The sequence below is a fragment of the Cryptomeria japonica genome, chromosome 6, assembly GCF_030272615.1.
Source record: "Cryptomeria japonica chromosome 6, Sugi_1.0, whole genome shotgun sequence".
Lineage (NCBI taxonomy): Eukaryota > Viridiplantae > Streptophyta > Pinopsida > Cupressales > Cupressaceae > Cryptomeria > Cryptomeria japonica.
This window is the reverse complement of record NC_081410.1, coordinates 367,802,763-367,820,414: the sequence shown is the minus strand read 5'-3', so window position 1 is coordinate 367,820,414 and position 17,652 is coordinate 367,802,763. Positions and strand designations below refer to the sequence as shown.

Below are 17,652 nucleotides of genomic sequence, written 5' to 3'. Positions count from 1 at the left end.
CCCAAATTTCCAAATTGTACCTCTTACTCTAATCTCCCTTTAGCATGCTCCCTTCGGTGAGAAGAATTTTGCATTGGCATAGGCAAAAGCAAAAAATATGAAAATTGAAAAACTTTTCCATACCTTAGGCTGCCAATAAGGCATTCATCCTCTTTTGCAAAAATAAAAGTTGGGGAGACACCACCATGCTTCCACTATACTACTCTAGGAATGCAATCAAAATGCTTATCCACATTTTCAATGAGAGACATTGTTGAGATGTCATCAACACATCCATCCTTACAAGTCAAGATAGTGTTGTGATGTTTTCACACATCGCCCCATTGCAAATGGGGACCCCAACATTTTTATGCTTTCTAGTATAGTTGTAATGTCTTTAGCTATTAACCTTGTGCTTGAGGGGGGTATAGTGTCTTAGGTAGCCAAGAGGTAATCAAGTCGGCTCTCTCTATTTAGGATGAAGTGAGGCCAGTTAGTTCTCAAGGCTTGAGAAATGAACGATTCATGATTATCATTCCATTTGATCATCATCATTGGCTTGCGAAATCAGAGATGAAGTGCTAAAATTTGGTTAAGGCAAATTGTTTGAGAGAGAGTGAATGCTTGGAAGGAGGATTAAGATCAAAAATAATCATGAAGAGGCTTAAGGCAAAATGATTAAGTTAGCAAAGTTGTCATCTTGAGGTCACTTCCTATGGAGCCTCAAATGTGCAAACTTCCTATGGAGTCCCAAATGTGCGAACTTCCAATGGAGCCTCAAATGTGCAAACTTCCTGTGATGACCTAAAAACATGACATTCACCTTGACATTTCCTTCGCCTTCCTCAATGCGCGAACTTCCAATACTCACCTCAAGGCACGATCTTTACCCTACCACTTCCAATGCCTATGTCAAAACGCGAACTTCCAGTGCCCATGCAAAAGTGCGACATTCACCTTGCCATTTCCAATACCCTCGTTAAAGCACAAACTTTACCTTGGCATTTCCTTTAGGGTCCTCAAAGTGTGAACCTTCATACTTCCTTCAACCTCCAGGAACCACGATCTTTCTCCCATCCACTTCCCTTGACACCTCAAATCCATGACCCTCACCTTGGCACTTCCGCTGGGGTCTCAAATCAGTGAACTTCCTGTGGGGCCTCAAATCAGCGAACTTTCACATTTCCTTTGCTTGAAGATGATCACGACCTTGCTAGAACGTTGCTAAGAAGTTATCAAAAAGCCTGATCCATGGCAAGCGCAAGGAACGAATGGAGTACCAAGCCAATCAACAAGTGATGAATCACTTCCAATATCCTTGCCAAAGCGCGAACTTTACCTCGGTATTTCCTTTGGGAACCTTAAAGTGCGAACTTTACCTTAACACTTCCAATGCTCACCCAAATGCGCGGACTTCCAATACGCTACCCAAGGTGCAATCTTTTCCTTGCATTGTCAAGGCTACCCCAAAGTCGCGAACTTTCACCTTCCACTTCCTTTGCCCCCCAAAATGTGCAAACTTCCTTTGCCACCTGAAACCAATGCATATCAAGCCTGCCTCAGAACTGAAACCTATCAAATCAGGCATTTAAAGTGAGAAATCAGAAATAAATCAGGCCTGAGACACAAAATTGGACTCAAATTGATAAGAATTAAGCCAAAAGAAGGGAAATCAGCCTTAAAATCAGGTGTTTCCATGATTAGAAAATTTGTTTCCAGATTTAGAGAAGTGGGAAGCTTGATTAAAGTATTGTTTACAATGTTTTGATTCATTTCCAGGTTTGATGCAAGTGGGATGAAAATGCAAAGGAATATGAAGAAGCTCAAGACTTCAGGGCGTGGAAGGAAGATCACACTTACATGCAAGAGGGCAAATCAAGGCTCAGAGAATCAAACACAAAGCACTACAATGCAAGAAGAAAAGATCAAGGAGAGAACAAGAAAACTCCAAGCTTGGAATAAAGGATTTCCACCGCATGAAGAAAATGACATTGTATAAGGAAGATCAAGCACTCAAGGAGGAAAATTTTCACAATCTTGAATTACCTCCAGAAATCCAAGAATCGTTGCCAATATAGCAAGATGGAAGCTCCAAGGGGGAGGTGATCAAGACAAGAGATAGTTTCAAAAGAGTTAATTAAGTCAGGAAGATGATGCAATTTGGGAATATCTCCCACCATCATCACATCCATTGATTGAGCTTCGAAATGTTGAGAAGAGAGATGCCTCATTCATTTACAACTTGTGATGAGTTACAAGAGACAGCTAGCTGAGGTGGTGCCCAATCATCACTTATCCTATCACTTCATTTCAAGTTGAGGCGTCCAAGTTCAATGCATCTGACTCATCAATCAAAGAGGATAACTACCATATGTGGGCCCAAAGTTTGATGCACCTACCCTCATCATCTATTGGTCAATCAGTCAAAGAAAGACATGTGCCTATTTTATTGTAATTTTGCCATTGGTCAAGCATTAAATGATTTGTAATGGGTTTAACAAACCCTAATTAGGGTTTCTTGATTGTGAATCAATCTAAGCTACTCAATTGTAATGAGAGCACTATATAAGGCTCCACTTCTTCATTTGTAAAGGCTAATAATGAATAGTTAATAAATCAAGAATAGTCAATAGCAGGTAGCTAGCAAACAAATAGTTAGAATAGAGTAGAAGGCAAAGATTGTTGCCAAGACTTTGTTGTAAGCAACATATTAATTTCATTGAAGGTATGGCGAACTTTATGTGTCGATTCAACATTTGCATGGTCTCTACTTTGTTAATGATTTGTAGCTTCGGTCGGATTACTCCTATCGATGAAATCAAATGCATAAGTGGCCTATCGGCCTTGAGCATTTGATTACTATCTTTTCTTTGTATTTCACTATGATTATTGATTATCATAATACATGATTAATAATAGTAAGATAACTATCATGTATATATATATATATATTGATGCTCTGCAAAAAGGATTAGAAAATCTGTTTGATGGCAACACACACAAGAGCACAAGAAACAAACGTTAGTGTTAGCAACAAAAGATTATCCTAAACAAGCATATCAAGAGAGATATTAAGCATGAAATAGAAAGCATACAAATATAGAATAGATAAACTATACTCCTCCAAATGCTAATCAAGATGCTCATAGTTGCTCCTCCCTTGTTCCTCTCCTCTTCAAGTTCCACGAGTGTAGCTCTCAGCTTTTAGCACTAGCCATGGATGCCATATGGAGATTCAAGATGGTTGAAAATGATAAACAAATGCTATGCAAGTGTAGATAGTGATGCTATGAAAAAGCTCTATGCTAATACCAGTATAACAACAATACTCTAATGCTTCCTTCTTTGCTTGAGGAGAAGGGTTCTATTTATAGAAGAAATGGGGAAATGAATGGTTAAGATTGAACAATCTTAACAAGGGTTAGGATTGAAAGATATTCAATCCATGTGAGACTTTCAACCCAATCCCATGTTGACAAGTGTCACCATGAGGAGGCTTGAGAGGAGAGATAAGGACCATTAAATGTTTGAAGGGACATGATGGTTACCCTAGGAGGTTGGGTTAGGGTTAGGTTAATGGATATTCCTTTTATCCAAGGGATAAATGAATGTGCAAGGGTTAAATGGTTACCTTAGTCGAAAAAATAAATGCTTTGAAGAGACCCATGAGTCAAAAGGATGGTTAAGTTAGAGGAAAGTCTCTAACCAAGGTAAAAGGTGAGTTAACAATAAATGGTTATGTAAGAGCCTTTAATGGTTTGGAAGACTTTAGAGGTTAACCATTTGAAGACTTAAAGCCTTAAATGCCTTTTAAAGACTTTGAGGGCTTTGAGAAGTGACTCCAAGTTGCTTAGGAATGTGACAATATTTAGGGGATGGATTAGGCTAATTAGGAAGAGGTTAGAAGAATCTAGAAGGGGGTTAGGATTGCAAGTGGGTTTTGTAGGAGAATGCAAGTGGGAGGAATTTTGGGATTTTCAATTGAAATAAAGTCATTTATTTCAATTAAATGGTGTAATTTGTATTTGGATAGATATTTAAATAAATATTTATTTATTTAAATGTGAATGTGAATTTTGGATTTAAATAAATCTTAATTTATTTACATGAGAAAAAGGAAGATAAAGCATTAAATGCTTGAAGACTTTAAGGGAAACTTTAAAGGCTTAAGAAGACTCTAGAAATAAGCCATTAAGTTTGAAGACTTTTAAGGGAAACCATTAAAGGCTTGAAAAGACTATAGAAGGAAGCCATTGAGTTTGAAGACTTTAAAGGAAACCATTAAAGGTTTGAGAAGACTCTAGAAGGAAGCCATTAAGTTTGAAGACTTTAAGGGAAACCATTAAAGGTTTCAAGTGGGTGAGGATAAATAGGATTTTAAATAAATAATTTATTTAAAATAGTTGTGCAACTTGCATTTGTAGGAAAATGCAAGTGGGTGGAGGATAAAGGTGATTTAAATAAATGTAAATGTTAATTTATTTAAATATGAGAGATGGGATTTTGGGGGATTTAAACAAATATTAATTTATTTAAATGTGAGAGAAGATTTAATTAAACAAATATGATTTATTTATTTAATTAATGGTCTGAATTTAGTTCAGTGAATTAAATCAAATAAATTGAATAATTTATTTATTAATAGGAGAAGAGGGTTAAGATGTAAATTAATTAAATATTAATTTAATTAATTGTTGATTAATGGTTAAATAATCAAATAAATACTAAATATTCATTTAATTAAGTGGACAGATTTTGTACATGTATATTATATATACATGATTGAAATATAACCATTGTTAATCTTGCTAATGATGTAAATCATGCTGTTATTCATACTATTTAATAATAATAATCATGCTGACAATACTTATCGCATTGTTGATAATAATTCATACATCAATATTGAGTATCGATATCCATGCTAATGATATGTATCGATATCCATACTAATGATATCGATATCATACTATGCTATCAATGACAGCATACTATGATACCGATATCATTAGTAATGCCTTGATGTAACTACAGTTCGATAATGTGTATCGAACTTAATTATATTGCAATGTGTATCGAACTTAATTATATTGCAATGTGTATCGAACTTAGTCATCGATAATAAACAGCCAATGACAGCATACTATGATACCGATATCATTAGTAATGCCTTGATGTAACTACGGTTCGATAATGTGTATCGAACTTAATTATATTGCAATGTGTATCGAACTTAATTATATTGCAATGTGTATTGAACTTAGTCATCGATAATAAACAGCCGATAACAATTCGTGGACATGTCTACGTAGAGGCATGTCTCTACGCGGACTATGTTCGCGTAGAGGCATGTCCCTACGGAGACATGTCTCCACGCTGTTGTATATATAAAACTGATTCAATATGACTTGGGAGGTACCGTAATCAATAAGTGCCGAACAAGTTACAGCTAAATATATATTTTGGAATCGCTGGATTAAGCATATATCAGCAGCATTATATATACCATTCTGATCTGCATTACAATCTCTTTATATTGTTTACTTCTCCATATCATCAGTGTTGATATTATAATTTCTGCAAATTGACATATATATATGTTAATATTCAAGAAGAAATTATAAAGACTTTGTGATCGATATCTTATATAGAAAAATTAAAATACCATAACCTCTAAATCTGATCAAACCTTAACATACTTCTCATTTTGAATGGAAGAACTTTGTGCATGATCAATGGTGAAATTTGTACATCCATACTACTAACACCTTATTGATTGTAAAGTGTCTTGCGTAGTTAATTGGATCCATCTTAGCCAAGCTTAACTTCAATTATCACTCAATTCATATGCTTCACCTTGATGGTATTTGTGCTTGTAGTGGTGATTTGAAAATCATTAGCTATCCCTAGAAGATCGCACTAGCCTTGTGGAGATGTTTGTTGCATGTCAAAACAAAGCTTAGTTGAGTTTCACCAAAGATTGTCCATCGCTCTTACATTCCTGGGATTGGATTAGCTTTCTCAACCCTCATCCTCTTTCCTTTTCTTTAATCAAGTTAAGTGAAATTCCACACTCTAGCAACATCCAAGCATTCAAGTTCAACATAAGTCCACCTTGTGATTCCAGCAATATCACATCATACACACTGAGTCTATCCAAGAGCACATCAAGACTTTTCATTCGAAACCTTGGAGTCACCTCCAATAATAACGAAGTTTAGCATAAGAGGAGATTTTGTTCAGGAGAGGATAGGGTACTTAGTATTTTATTCTGTGTTGCATAGTACATAAAAACACCATCTACAAATAGCTTGTTCAATTGCATCTCTATTCGCCATGTTATTCTAAAAATCAACTACTAGCTCAGCCTTTGAATGCATAGAGGAAAGAGCATATCTTCTCATCATCTGCATGTTGGTTTTGTCTAAAATGCCAAGATCACACACCATCTTGCATGAGGAAACCTGAAATTGAGAGAAAGTACCCCCTTTCCATGTGGTACCCTTCATCTTTTCATCATTGTTAGCAGACTTCTCATTATGACAAAAACATTGTAATGACATTGTATCAAAATAATGCAATAAATACTTGCTTCTAATATCATCCTTACTTCTTGAGCTATAACCATAGAAGCAATCAACATGTTTCCCACTAATGGGTTTTGGATTTTTTGAGAGATTTGTAGCCACACTTACATTCTTAAAATAATATTCAATCAAATCATCCCTCATCGAATCATACCCATCAGTGAAGCTACTCTGCAAGTCAAACAATGGCTCACCATTTGGAAGTTTGGAAGATATTGATGCATCTTCCTTCAACTCGTGCTCTTCGCAACAAACAAGTGATGCCTTTTCCACTTTGACTACATTAATATTTCCTTGGCATGTGAAATCATCGGGAGTCAATAGAACATTTTCAATTACCAAAGAAGTTTTACCTTCAACATGTTTTTTAGGTTCCTCTTTGACAATATTAGAATCTTTTGAAACATCTTCAACCTCTAATTTTGGTTCTTCTTTTAATAGAGACATTTCCTTTACTTCATGTTCTCGGATCTCCTCCTTTTGATTCTTCTCATGTATTTCTTTAACCTTTCTCGAACGCCTTCTTCCTCTCTAGTCCTAACAAATAACATGTAAAAACATATTAAAAGTTTGAAAGCTTCAGGCTTACCTTGTGTTGGTCCATTTTTTAACTTGGCCAAATTTAAACTTTAAGGTCCTAGTTCATAGTTAGCCTTTTTCAAATTTTTAACTTCCAAACTTATGAAAATGGCCGACTTCTCGACAATGGTTCTAAACTTATGAAAATAGCCGACTTCCCGACAATGGTTCTAAACTTGTGAAAATTCTCGACTTCCTGACAATGGTTCTAAACTTGTAAAAATTTCCGACTTCCAGACAATGGTTCTAAACTTAGGAAAATTCCCGACATCACTGATTCACAAGCCTAAAAATGCATCCGAAAAAAAGTTGCAAATTTCTTAAATCTGAAAGCAACCCACCTAATATTTTGGTCTCAAATGCCCCTAGTTTTAATTTTATGGCCATACAAGCTCATATGATATGTTATTTTAATATCTTTTCAATGGAGCGATATAGTTGCCAGAACCAGTTTACAAAGGAAGTACCTCAGTTTTGTGAGTTGTTCAAAAATGGTTAAAAACCCATGTTTTATTTTAATTACCATAACCGCTCACAAATTTTTATGGTCCCAGGATGCTCAGTTAACCTGCAGTGAATTTTATCAAAAATAGCTACAAAAGAAATTAAGAATTTCTCAATTATAGTTTATATATGATAATTTAAAACATTTTAAGATGTTTTAAATCATTTTGAGAGCAGCAATTTCATGGGAATTGAAAGGGTTATTTCATTCTTTAAAAAAAAAAAGCGGTTACAGAAACTGAAAAGGCTGATTGGAGAGTTTTTAAATATGAAATTAACGAAATTATTGAGAGAGGAAAAAGAGGAAAAGGCAGCATAGTTTTCTTTTCAACACAGTTTTACTGTACAGGGGTGTGAAGTTTGTGAACTCACATTTTGACATTGAAGGAATAAAGAGGATATTTCTAAGTCTTTGAATTTATTAATGTTTTCTTTAAATTGCAATGAACTGTGCTTCTTTGTAATTACTTTTAGTGTCATTCTGTTTTATCAGACTGTGTATGTATTTAATTCTGAAGCTTTGAATTTAGATTAAATCATCCGTTGAAAAGGGTCGGTTGTTCTTTCTTTCTCTGGATATCATTTGTGAGTGTGGGATAAGTAAACTTTGTGTTGTTTGTCTACATTCACTCCATTCTAAAATCCATTCTTCGCATTTACTTTCATGGTTATGGGTAGGTGTTAGATTGCCTTTTTTGCTTTCTGCTGAAAAGCATACCTTGTGTTTTAATTCATTGCATATCATTTGAAGGTAGCTGCACCTTGTAAAATAAGCAGAGAGCACTTGCAAATACCATTGCAAGCGACTCAATTGTTGGTCAGATTGTCATTAACATGGGCAAAAGAGTATAAAATTGAAGTGAAAAATTTGTTAAGGTTAACAGATTTTTGGCAACTCCACTAGGGACGAAAAGTCGGTGTTTGTTCTCCCAAAAATTTGAAGGTACCTTCCCAAGGATGGAGGTTGGTGACTCTGTGTTTTATTTGAAGATCTCTTGGTAGAAGAATTCCAATGTATGTTATGGCTTTAGTTGCAACCCAGCCATGGGGAGCTCAAATTGGACCCTTGGCTTTGCCCCAATACTCAGCTTTGCTTGAAAGATCAAGAACATTTTCCAAGATTTGTTGGAGACAAAACACAAGATCCGGAAGATCATATTAAAGCATTCACGGTTTCTTGCGGGATTCTTGGAGTGCAAGAAAAAGATGTTTTTGTGTGGTTGTTTGTTGAAAGCCTCATTGGAGATGTTGCAACATGGTTTCAGAATTTGGAATATGGATGTATTACCAGCTAGAATGATTTGAAGGTAAAGTTTCTTGAAAGATTTAAACCTGTGGTTGATACATATAAACTATTGCTTAAATTCTTTCAAATACAAAAGAAAGAGGATGAACCTATTAGGAATTTTGTTGAGAGATTCAGTTGGTATTTTGAAAAGATCTCTCAAGAGTATCAACCAACTGAAAATAATCAGTTATGTGTATTTGTTGCTGCATTACATCCTAAGATTAAATTCTTGTTGAAACGTATGAAGGTTCAAAATCTGAGAGATGCACAAAAAGAAGCTATCAAAATAGAGGATGATATGATCATAACTGGAAAGAAATACGTAAGTAAAAGTGCTGTTAAAATTCTAGAATCTAAAGTACTATTTCAAAGTCAAAACTTTGATTCAAAAAGGTAATCTTTGCAAAGGAGTCTTGTTGCAAAAAGAGCAAAGATAGTGTCACCCATATCCTATTGTCAAGATCTAACGGTGTTTAATGAAAAAGAGTTTCAAGCATCTCCTGTAACTGAAGCTGACACTTTTGATGTTGCAAGAGTTTATTATTTTTATACTGATGAAAGTGATTCCTCTAGAGGTGTAGATGATTGTGTTACACAACCAGAGGAATTGGTGACTTGCCCAACTTCAACTACTACAGAACAAAATTTTGACAACATGCATGATGAAGAATTGAACATAAATTTGTTAGAAAATTACTTTTCTTTAGATTTTGAATCTTTCACATTTGATATTTTTGATGCAATCCCAGCAAATGATTTTAATCAGGCAAGCATGAGAAATCAACATGAAGAAGAAACATATAATCAAGAACCACCAGGAGATGTCTCTTGTGCTGATATGTAAATGGATTATGAATCACTCCAATTCCTACACGCTGATTGTTTGGGAAATTATGAAAATGCTGGAGAACAAGTTAGGGGCAATTAATTATTCACCAATGATGAAATATTCCACTTGCAACCAGATTTTGTGGTATTCAAATTTGGTGATGAAATTTGCGAAGACAAGCCATGCTTAGAAGAATTTAGCAGCCATCCCATATTGGTATCTTTTTGTTTTGAAAATGAATTTGATGGTGCATTCTTTGAGAACAAACATTCAAAAGATCTAAGTTTGAACTTGGATAAAAATGTCCCTACACATCATCCTCACATTCTTTATGAAGGCTGCCCTATTAGAGGTATGATTTATTGTTCACAAAATTACACAAAGGATGCTAGGATTCTCAAAGTAGATTCAGACTAGCCTGCATCGCATGGTGTAAACACATTACAGTTGGTTTCAGAACTTTATGATGCAGAGTGGCTCTTTGGATTCAAGGTTTTACTTGAGAAATTTTTGCAGAGCATTGTTGCCAAGTCTTTCTTCATGGTAGTAGCGAGTTGGCAAATTAAAAAGATGTTTTTTGCTTACCAGCCACTTTTCCGCACTGGCGGATATTTTTCCCAACCCGTCAATGGCTTCACTTAATCAGTTGTGGGCATGATCCAAGATAGGGTCTTAATGACCATGTACATATATAGGTGGTTTTTGGTTTGAATTCCATTTTCAGTCTTGGCTTCCCAGTTTTGGCTTGTGCCCAATTCCCTGCCACCCCTCTGCAAGCAACTCCCTTTCCTTTTCCATTTCTTGACTTTGTTGCCCAATGGATAATGCACTGGACTTGCTTGAGATTCTAGGTCCCTTGCTTCGTCCTTCACAGTCCTCATCCCCAATCAGAGCCTGTTGTTGGTCCATTTTTTAACTTCACCAAATTTAAACTTTAAGGTCCTAGTTCATAGATAGCCTTTTTCAAATTTTTGACTTCCAAACTTATGAAAATGGCCAACTTCCCGACAATGGTTCTAAACTTATGAAAATGGCCTACTAACCGACAATGGTTCTAAACTTGTGAAAATTTCCGACTTTCCGACAATGGTTCTAAAATTAGGAAAATGGCCGACTTCCCAACATCACTGATTCACAAGCCTAAAAATGCATCGAAAAAAAGTTGCAAATTTTTTTAATCTGAAACCAACCCACCTAATATCATGGTCTCAAATGCCACCAGTTTTAATTTTATGGCCATACAAGCTCATATGATATGTTATTTTAATATCTTTTCTATGGAGCGATATAGTTGGCAGGACCAATTTACAAAGGAAGTACCTCAATTTTGTGAGCTGTTCAAAAATGGTTAAAAACCCATGTTTTATTTTAATTATCATAACCGCTTACAAATTTTTATGGTCCCAGGATGCTTGGTTAACCCGCAGTGAATTTATTCAAAAATAGCTACAAGATAATTTCTCAATTTCTCTATAGTTTATATATGATAATTTAAAACATTTTAAGATGTTTTAAATCATTTTAAGAGCAGCACTTTCATGGGAATTGAAAGGGTTATTTCATTCTTTAAAAAAGAAGCGGTTACAGAAACCGAAAAGGCTGATTGGAGAATCTTTAAATATGTAATTAACAGAATTATTGAGAGAGGAAAAAGAGGAAAAGGCAGCATAGTTTTCTTTTCAGCACAGTTTTATTGTGCATGGGTGTGGAGTTTGTGAATTCACATTATGACATTGAAGGAATAAGGAGGATATTTCTGAGTCTTTGAATTTATTAATGTTTTCTCTAAATTGCAATGAACTGTGCTTCTTTGTAATTACTTTCAATGTCATTCTGTTATATCAAACTGTGTATGTATTTAATCTTGAAGGTTTGAATTTAGATTAAATCATCCGTTGAAAAGGGTCTGTTGTTTTTTCTTTCTTTGGATATCATTTGTGAGTGTGGGATAAGTAAACTTTGTGTTGTTTGTCTACATTCACTTCATTCTAAAATCAATCCTTCGCATTTACTTTCATGGTTATGTGTAAGTGTGTGTTTGCTTTTTCTGCTTTCTGGTGAAAAGCATACCTCGTGTTTTCATTCATTGCATATCATTCGAAGGTAGTTGCGCATTGTAAAACAAGCAGAGAGCACTTGCAAAGACCATTGCAAGCGACTCAACTGTTGGTCAGATTGTCATTAACATGGGCAAAAGAGTATAAAATTGAAGTGAAAAAACTGTTAACCAACACCTTGGTCCTCTTCAAAGATTTCAATAATCTCTTCATTCTGACATATAGTTCTCCCCATCCATTCCAAATATTCTTGAAATGGTGTGAATTCCTTAATACCTCAGTATTCATCATACCAATCAGACATTTATCTTGCATTGTCATTTTGTCCCATTCCTTTAAGTTATGATTCAAAGAAACCTCCCATGATTCACCTCAATCATCCAACTCCCAACAAGCTGGCAAGATCATGCTCTATTACCATTGTAATGTCCTCAACCAAAAATTGCTGAATAATTTCAGATATTAAAATCATATTTGCAAATATTATAACAATTTCACCAAAAACACCAAAACTAGTCAGCTAGTTCTTGCATAAAGAGGACAACAAATTAATGAACTTTTCAAAGAATATTATTAAATTGATTTTCTGATGTGAACAGCAGATGAACAGGTTTGAATATCTGATTTTATTAAACAGAAACAAATCCATAGCTTCATACCCAAAATTCTCCCTCAAATCCACAAAACTATGCCAAAACTAGACTACCCGATTTGCTCAAAACTTCAACAACTAAATTAGTTTGCTCACCAAAAGAAAATAACAACATATGGAATGATTTTTCTGATATTCAACAACAAATAATTGAGTCTGATATCTGATCTACAACAGCAGCAAATGATTTGGTTTTCAACACTCAAATTCTACACAAAACTCACAAAATATGACCAATCTGGTACACCCAATTAACTCCAAATATCACAAATTGAAATAGTTTGAATTCCAAATAGAAATACCAGCTTATATATCTGATTACAAACTTAATAACAGCAGCATAATGTTGTGACTTGTGATATCTCCACAAGACTCAAAACAACCAGCAGCACACAACTATCCTATGTTTCCAGAGAGGTAATGCTCAGTTCTTTCTTTTCCTTAGTTAATTATTTTTAACAAACGTAAACAAAGTTCTTCACATATTAGTGATTACCATATCTCAAACAAAATTTTAGTTTGTTCCATGGTAGTTTTATATTCCATGCATGACCAGTTTTAATGGTCCTATGTTTCCAGAGAGGTAATGCTCTGTCCTGGCCACATGGGAACATTGCTTTGAGCTAGGGATTGACCCCTGACACAGATACCTTTGGTGGTGATTGCAATTACATGGTGCATGTTGGCTCAAATTGGGTTCAAATCGTTTTGACTGACTATCCATGAATGGGGAACTGAAGTTAAGCTATTGTTTGCACTTAAAGTTTGCTATTTCATGTACGTCAACTGTATGTATTTGGTACATGCTAGAATCTTTAAGGGGTCTCTTGCATTAGTGGAAAGTAAGCCCTTGTGCATGATTTGGCGTGGACCCAATCATGTTGTAGAGGCATAGCTTCAACATTACATTATTCTTAACTATAGGTGAGGGGCCCATGCACTAAGAGAAACCTCGTTTGATCATAGAGTTATGTCACAGGGCGTAGCAACATGTGAGCTGCAGTCTGACATCAAGCAGTGATTGACATGAGCAGCAGACAATTACTCTCTAAAGGGCCCTTCTTATTTTTTATAAACAAGGGGACAAATATAAATACTATTAGAGTATAACGAATGTACATAAAAGTACTGAAGTTGTTGGGCTGAGGGAAAGTACCGGCAAACCTAAAAAAGTTAACAAAGGTTGTTCTATGGAGCCACTGCGATAACACACAAGGGGCTTATCTAGCAAAGTGGGGGATTATTTAATCTTAGCTTTTAAGGGGGGGAATATGGATGAGATGTGATTCTGTCGACCACTGCATATTTGTCTAATTGATAGGAGCACGGTGTGCGAGTTCTTGTTTGATACTTGATGTGAAAAGATATGGCAGAAGCAGAAAGTGAAGGTCATGTTAAAGAGGGACAGCCATGCATGTTACAAAGGAGAAGCAAGAGCATATCACAAAAGCACTTTGGATGCCCCAAATAACCAACAACGTGCTGACTGTTTAGCCTTTACCAAATCAGAGCCTAGAACCGGTTACTCTCCATATAGCAGCCAAAAATAAAAAACTCCACTTGCAAATCAAATGTACACCAAGTTTCTTCGTTGCCTGAAAATCACTAATGACCAACTCTCACGCTAAGCATACTCAAATTGGTATGCCAAAAGAATCAAATGCAAACCACATTTCTCCATAACCTGAAATTTTACTGATAACTAACCCTCACCTTCAGGCTAACCATGCTCAAATTGGTACGCCAAAAGAAGGAAAAAAGCAGGGTATGAAAATGTTGATAATATTTGGTTGTGAAATATAAGAGCGTACCACGGCTGCGAAGGCGGCGACATCGGATATGAGGCCGGGAATGCCAAATACTTTCTTAACATTCGTTTCCACGTCGTATTTAATGGTGATACCTTGCTGCCTCAACGCTACAAAAATCCCTCCCACACCCTCTGCCACTCCATTTACAATTTTTGTCCCCGCTTCCTTCGCATGACCCGCCACAAAGTTCACCACCTCCATCGTCTGCCTTCTCTGTGCCGGCTGTCGCGACTACTTGCCCCACCCAACTTCCAACTCTGTTTTCATTTTATGTTATCCATTGGACGCTCATGGTCACATGGAAATACACAAGCCAAGCTTCTCTTTCCAAGTGTGAAATACACAACGTTCCAAGCAGGAGGAGTAGTGCAATCAAGTTTTTTTGAATATCTAGTTTTACTTAACAATTTATTAACAATTAAGAACATTAGTTTTCTACAATTTATAATAAATAGTACTATTGCTTGGGATCTTTTTAAAATTTGCATCATCTAGAATTTAAATCAGAAGCAAGAGTTCTAATTTATCAATTTCAAGGGAAAGGGAGAGATGAAAAAGATTTAAAGAAGTATGGAAAGAAAGGATGTATATCTTTGCAACCTAAGGCATTAGAATCAAAAAATATATTTTATTAAAAAATGTGATGTTTTGAAAGACATAAGAGACAATATAATGACAATATAATGACAAATGTCTCTTGCACACTTTATTCAACAAGAAGAGTATTGAGAAGATAGGGATGCTTTTCATCTCCTTAAATAGGAAAAGGGTTAAAATGCAAAAGATCAAAATAACAAGGTTGGCTATCATATAGACTATTTTGTAGCCTCGTGAACATTAATAGGACCTATCTATCTATCATAGTGCCCCTCATTTTAACATATGGGAATCGGTTGTTTACTTGTGAAAAGAGTAATAAAGAAATTATAAGTTGTTAAATTAAATTGAATAATTAAATGAATAGATAATATTTATATTTGAAAGTTAAGATAGTTAATTGAAATAGATAAGTATATTTTTTGAAATAATAAAGATAAATTATGACTATTTAAGTCTAGATCTATATTGATTAAAATAAAATTCACATCAAAATGTTACTTTTATCTAATCTAATGTGAAATTTTGGTACGGATTTTATTTAGATCAATTGTGTAGTGTGAAATTAATCTTAGTCTACACCGTTGATTTTTTGTGCACGAAATTAACTTGTTGGAATTGACAATATAAAATTGCACTAATGAATTGATAGTGTTTAATAACACCTTTGAGAATCTTATTGTCAAAACCCTAGGCAAACCAAATTAATGGCTTGTAAACAAAGATCATAGACAACAAGCAATAATGTGATATACATTTGTCACTAAGATTCAAAATTTGATGTAATGATAAATGCTCAAATGTGCTCCTTGAATGATGATGCAAAAAAAAGGTGAGAGGTAGATGGATCTTTTATGTAGAAGCATCATCGGGTAAGCACAATCTTGCATCACCTTAAAAATACATTTGTTAGTTCTCCATGCATAGGATTCTCTTATGCATGCCCTCATGTTGTGATGACTTGTTTGTACACACAATCAATGTGTGCCTATATTGTTGGTGTGTTGGGTTGTTGTGGTGTATGTTGCACTTTCTACTCATTATTGCAACTTCCTTTTCTTTTGTGTCCCACTACTCACATAAAAACTTTATACCCCTTGGGTTATACCCTGCATTGCTCGTTTTTCAACATGCACCTTGGAGAAATCAGTCGAGTTGATTGCTTCATCATAACACTTTTTCTAAATGATAATGAATGGATTTTCTAAATGTTTGAACTTTTCAATTTTATTTTAAATGTCACCCTATAGATTAGATGTTCCCCTAAGCACACATTTATGCCAACAACCTACTTCAATCCTCTATGGTAGTATAAATCTTTGGTGATATATAAGAAGATGTATTGACCATTTAAAGGATTAGACCCTCAACAAGTAGATTGGATTTTGAATAGAGCTTAAAATGATTCAATTATAAGTGCAAAGTCTTTATGCATGTTTCTCTAGGGGTTGAGTATCACAATGTGTTTGGTTTTTGTTGGCATTATGTGAACCGGTATGTGGACATAATGACATTGTATGTTGTCATTGATGTCAATATGTTGAAGAGGTATGAACCGGCATATGTGTGAACCGGTATAACACTGTGAACCAGCATTTGTGCCAAAGTGAAGTGGTGTGCTTGTTCAAGATGAACCAGCATATGGTTATGAGAACCGGCACATGGAAGCATTGTATGACTATCGGTTGGTAGTCTCAACTTCAGGGTTTCCGGTTGAAGTGCTTCAAGCCTGTTTGGCTCAACCAGTGATCTTTGTGTGATGAGTTAGCAGTATAACGGAGAACAGATCGTGTTGCCACGTAAGCCCTGTGCACGTGAAGGATCTTGCATGAAGAAGACTATCCCTATCCACATTGGGAATGTGAGAAGTTTGTTAAACGATGATAACGCGTGATGGGTTATCAGCCGCCATGAAATCGGTGGATAATGGACGATGAAGAATGTCTTGAGATCAATTCAAGATTGTTGCATTTAATGCAGTATGATCCAACGGTCAGGATTGAACCGTTTGAATTGCTTAACCTAACAGGTTTAGGGTTTAGGGTTTTTACTACCGACCTATTTGTTTCCTATAAGGTTGATGTTGTGTTTCTTTCAAAAGTTGTTGGCAAAAGTTGTATGTGTGTATCCAAGGGAAGAGATACGTGATTCTTGCTAGACCAAAGGAGAGAGGAGATACCTGCAAAGTGAATGTGCAAAAGGTGAAGGAGCCAAAACGGATCTGCATTAGCATTGAGTGCTGCTACCAGATCATTGTAATTCCGGTTGATCTTTAACCACTTCAACAGTTGTGAAATCCCTTAACAGGGTAGCCTTAACCAGCTTGATACAAATCCCTTAACAGGGTAACTCGAAGTTATTGAGTTCTAGGAAGCTATAGAGCTCTGGAGATCCTTTAGCTATTGAGTTATTGAAATCCTCTAACAAGGTAACCCTAACCGGGTATTGTAGCCATCCCTTAACCGGGTGATCCCTAACAGGATCGGTTCGTAGCAGAACCTATTGTAATGTCTTTAACCGGACAAGGCTCCTAACAAAGCGGACTTCTAAAGAGTTCAAAAAGCAGCTTGTGGGTATTCATCCCCACCGTGGTTTTTCCCAGTTGGGTTTCCACGTGAAAATATGTGTGTCATGTGTGATGCTTTTATCTTGTGATGCTTTGTTATTACCTGTTAAGCTTATGATGGTTCAGTGTTTTATGCCTGTCTATAAAACATATTGAACTAACTATTGTGAAGATCTGATGATAGTTTACCTATTCATGCATGA

General features: G+C 35.5%; 1 protein-coding gene across 1 annotated transcript in view; it reads right to left on the bottom strand.

Moving 5' to 3' along the window:
- The window catches only part of LOC131072182 (uncharacterized), an 86,386-nt gene extending 71,767 nt beyond the window's left edge, over positions 1-14,619 (bottom strand). Inside the window, exon 1 of the mRNA XM_058008259.2 lies at positions 14,287-14,619. Coding sequence (XP_057864242.1) covers positions 14,287-14,487 — 201 coding nt within the window. The 5' untranslated portion in view covers positions 14,488-14,619. The remainder of the gene's footprint in view (positions 1-14,286) is intronic.
- Between the last annotated feature and the right edge of the window lie 3,033 nt (positions 14,620-17,652).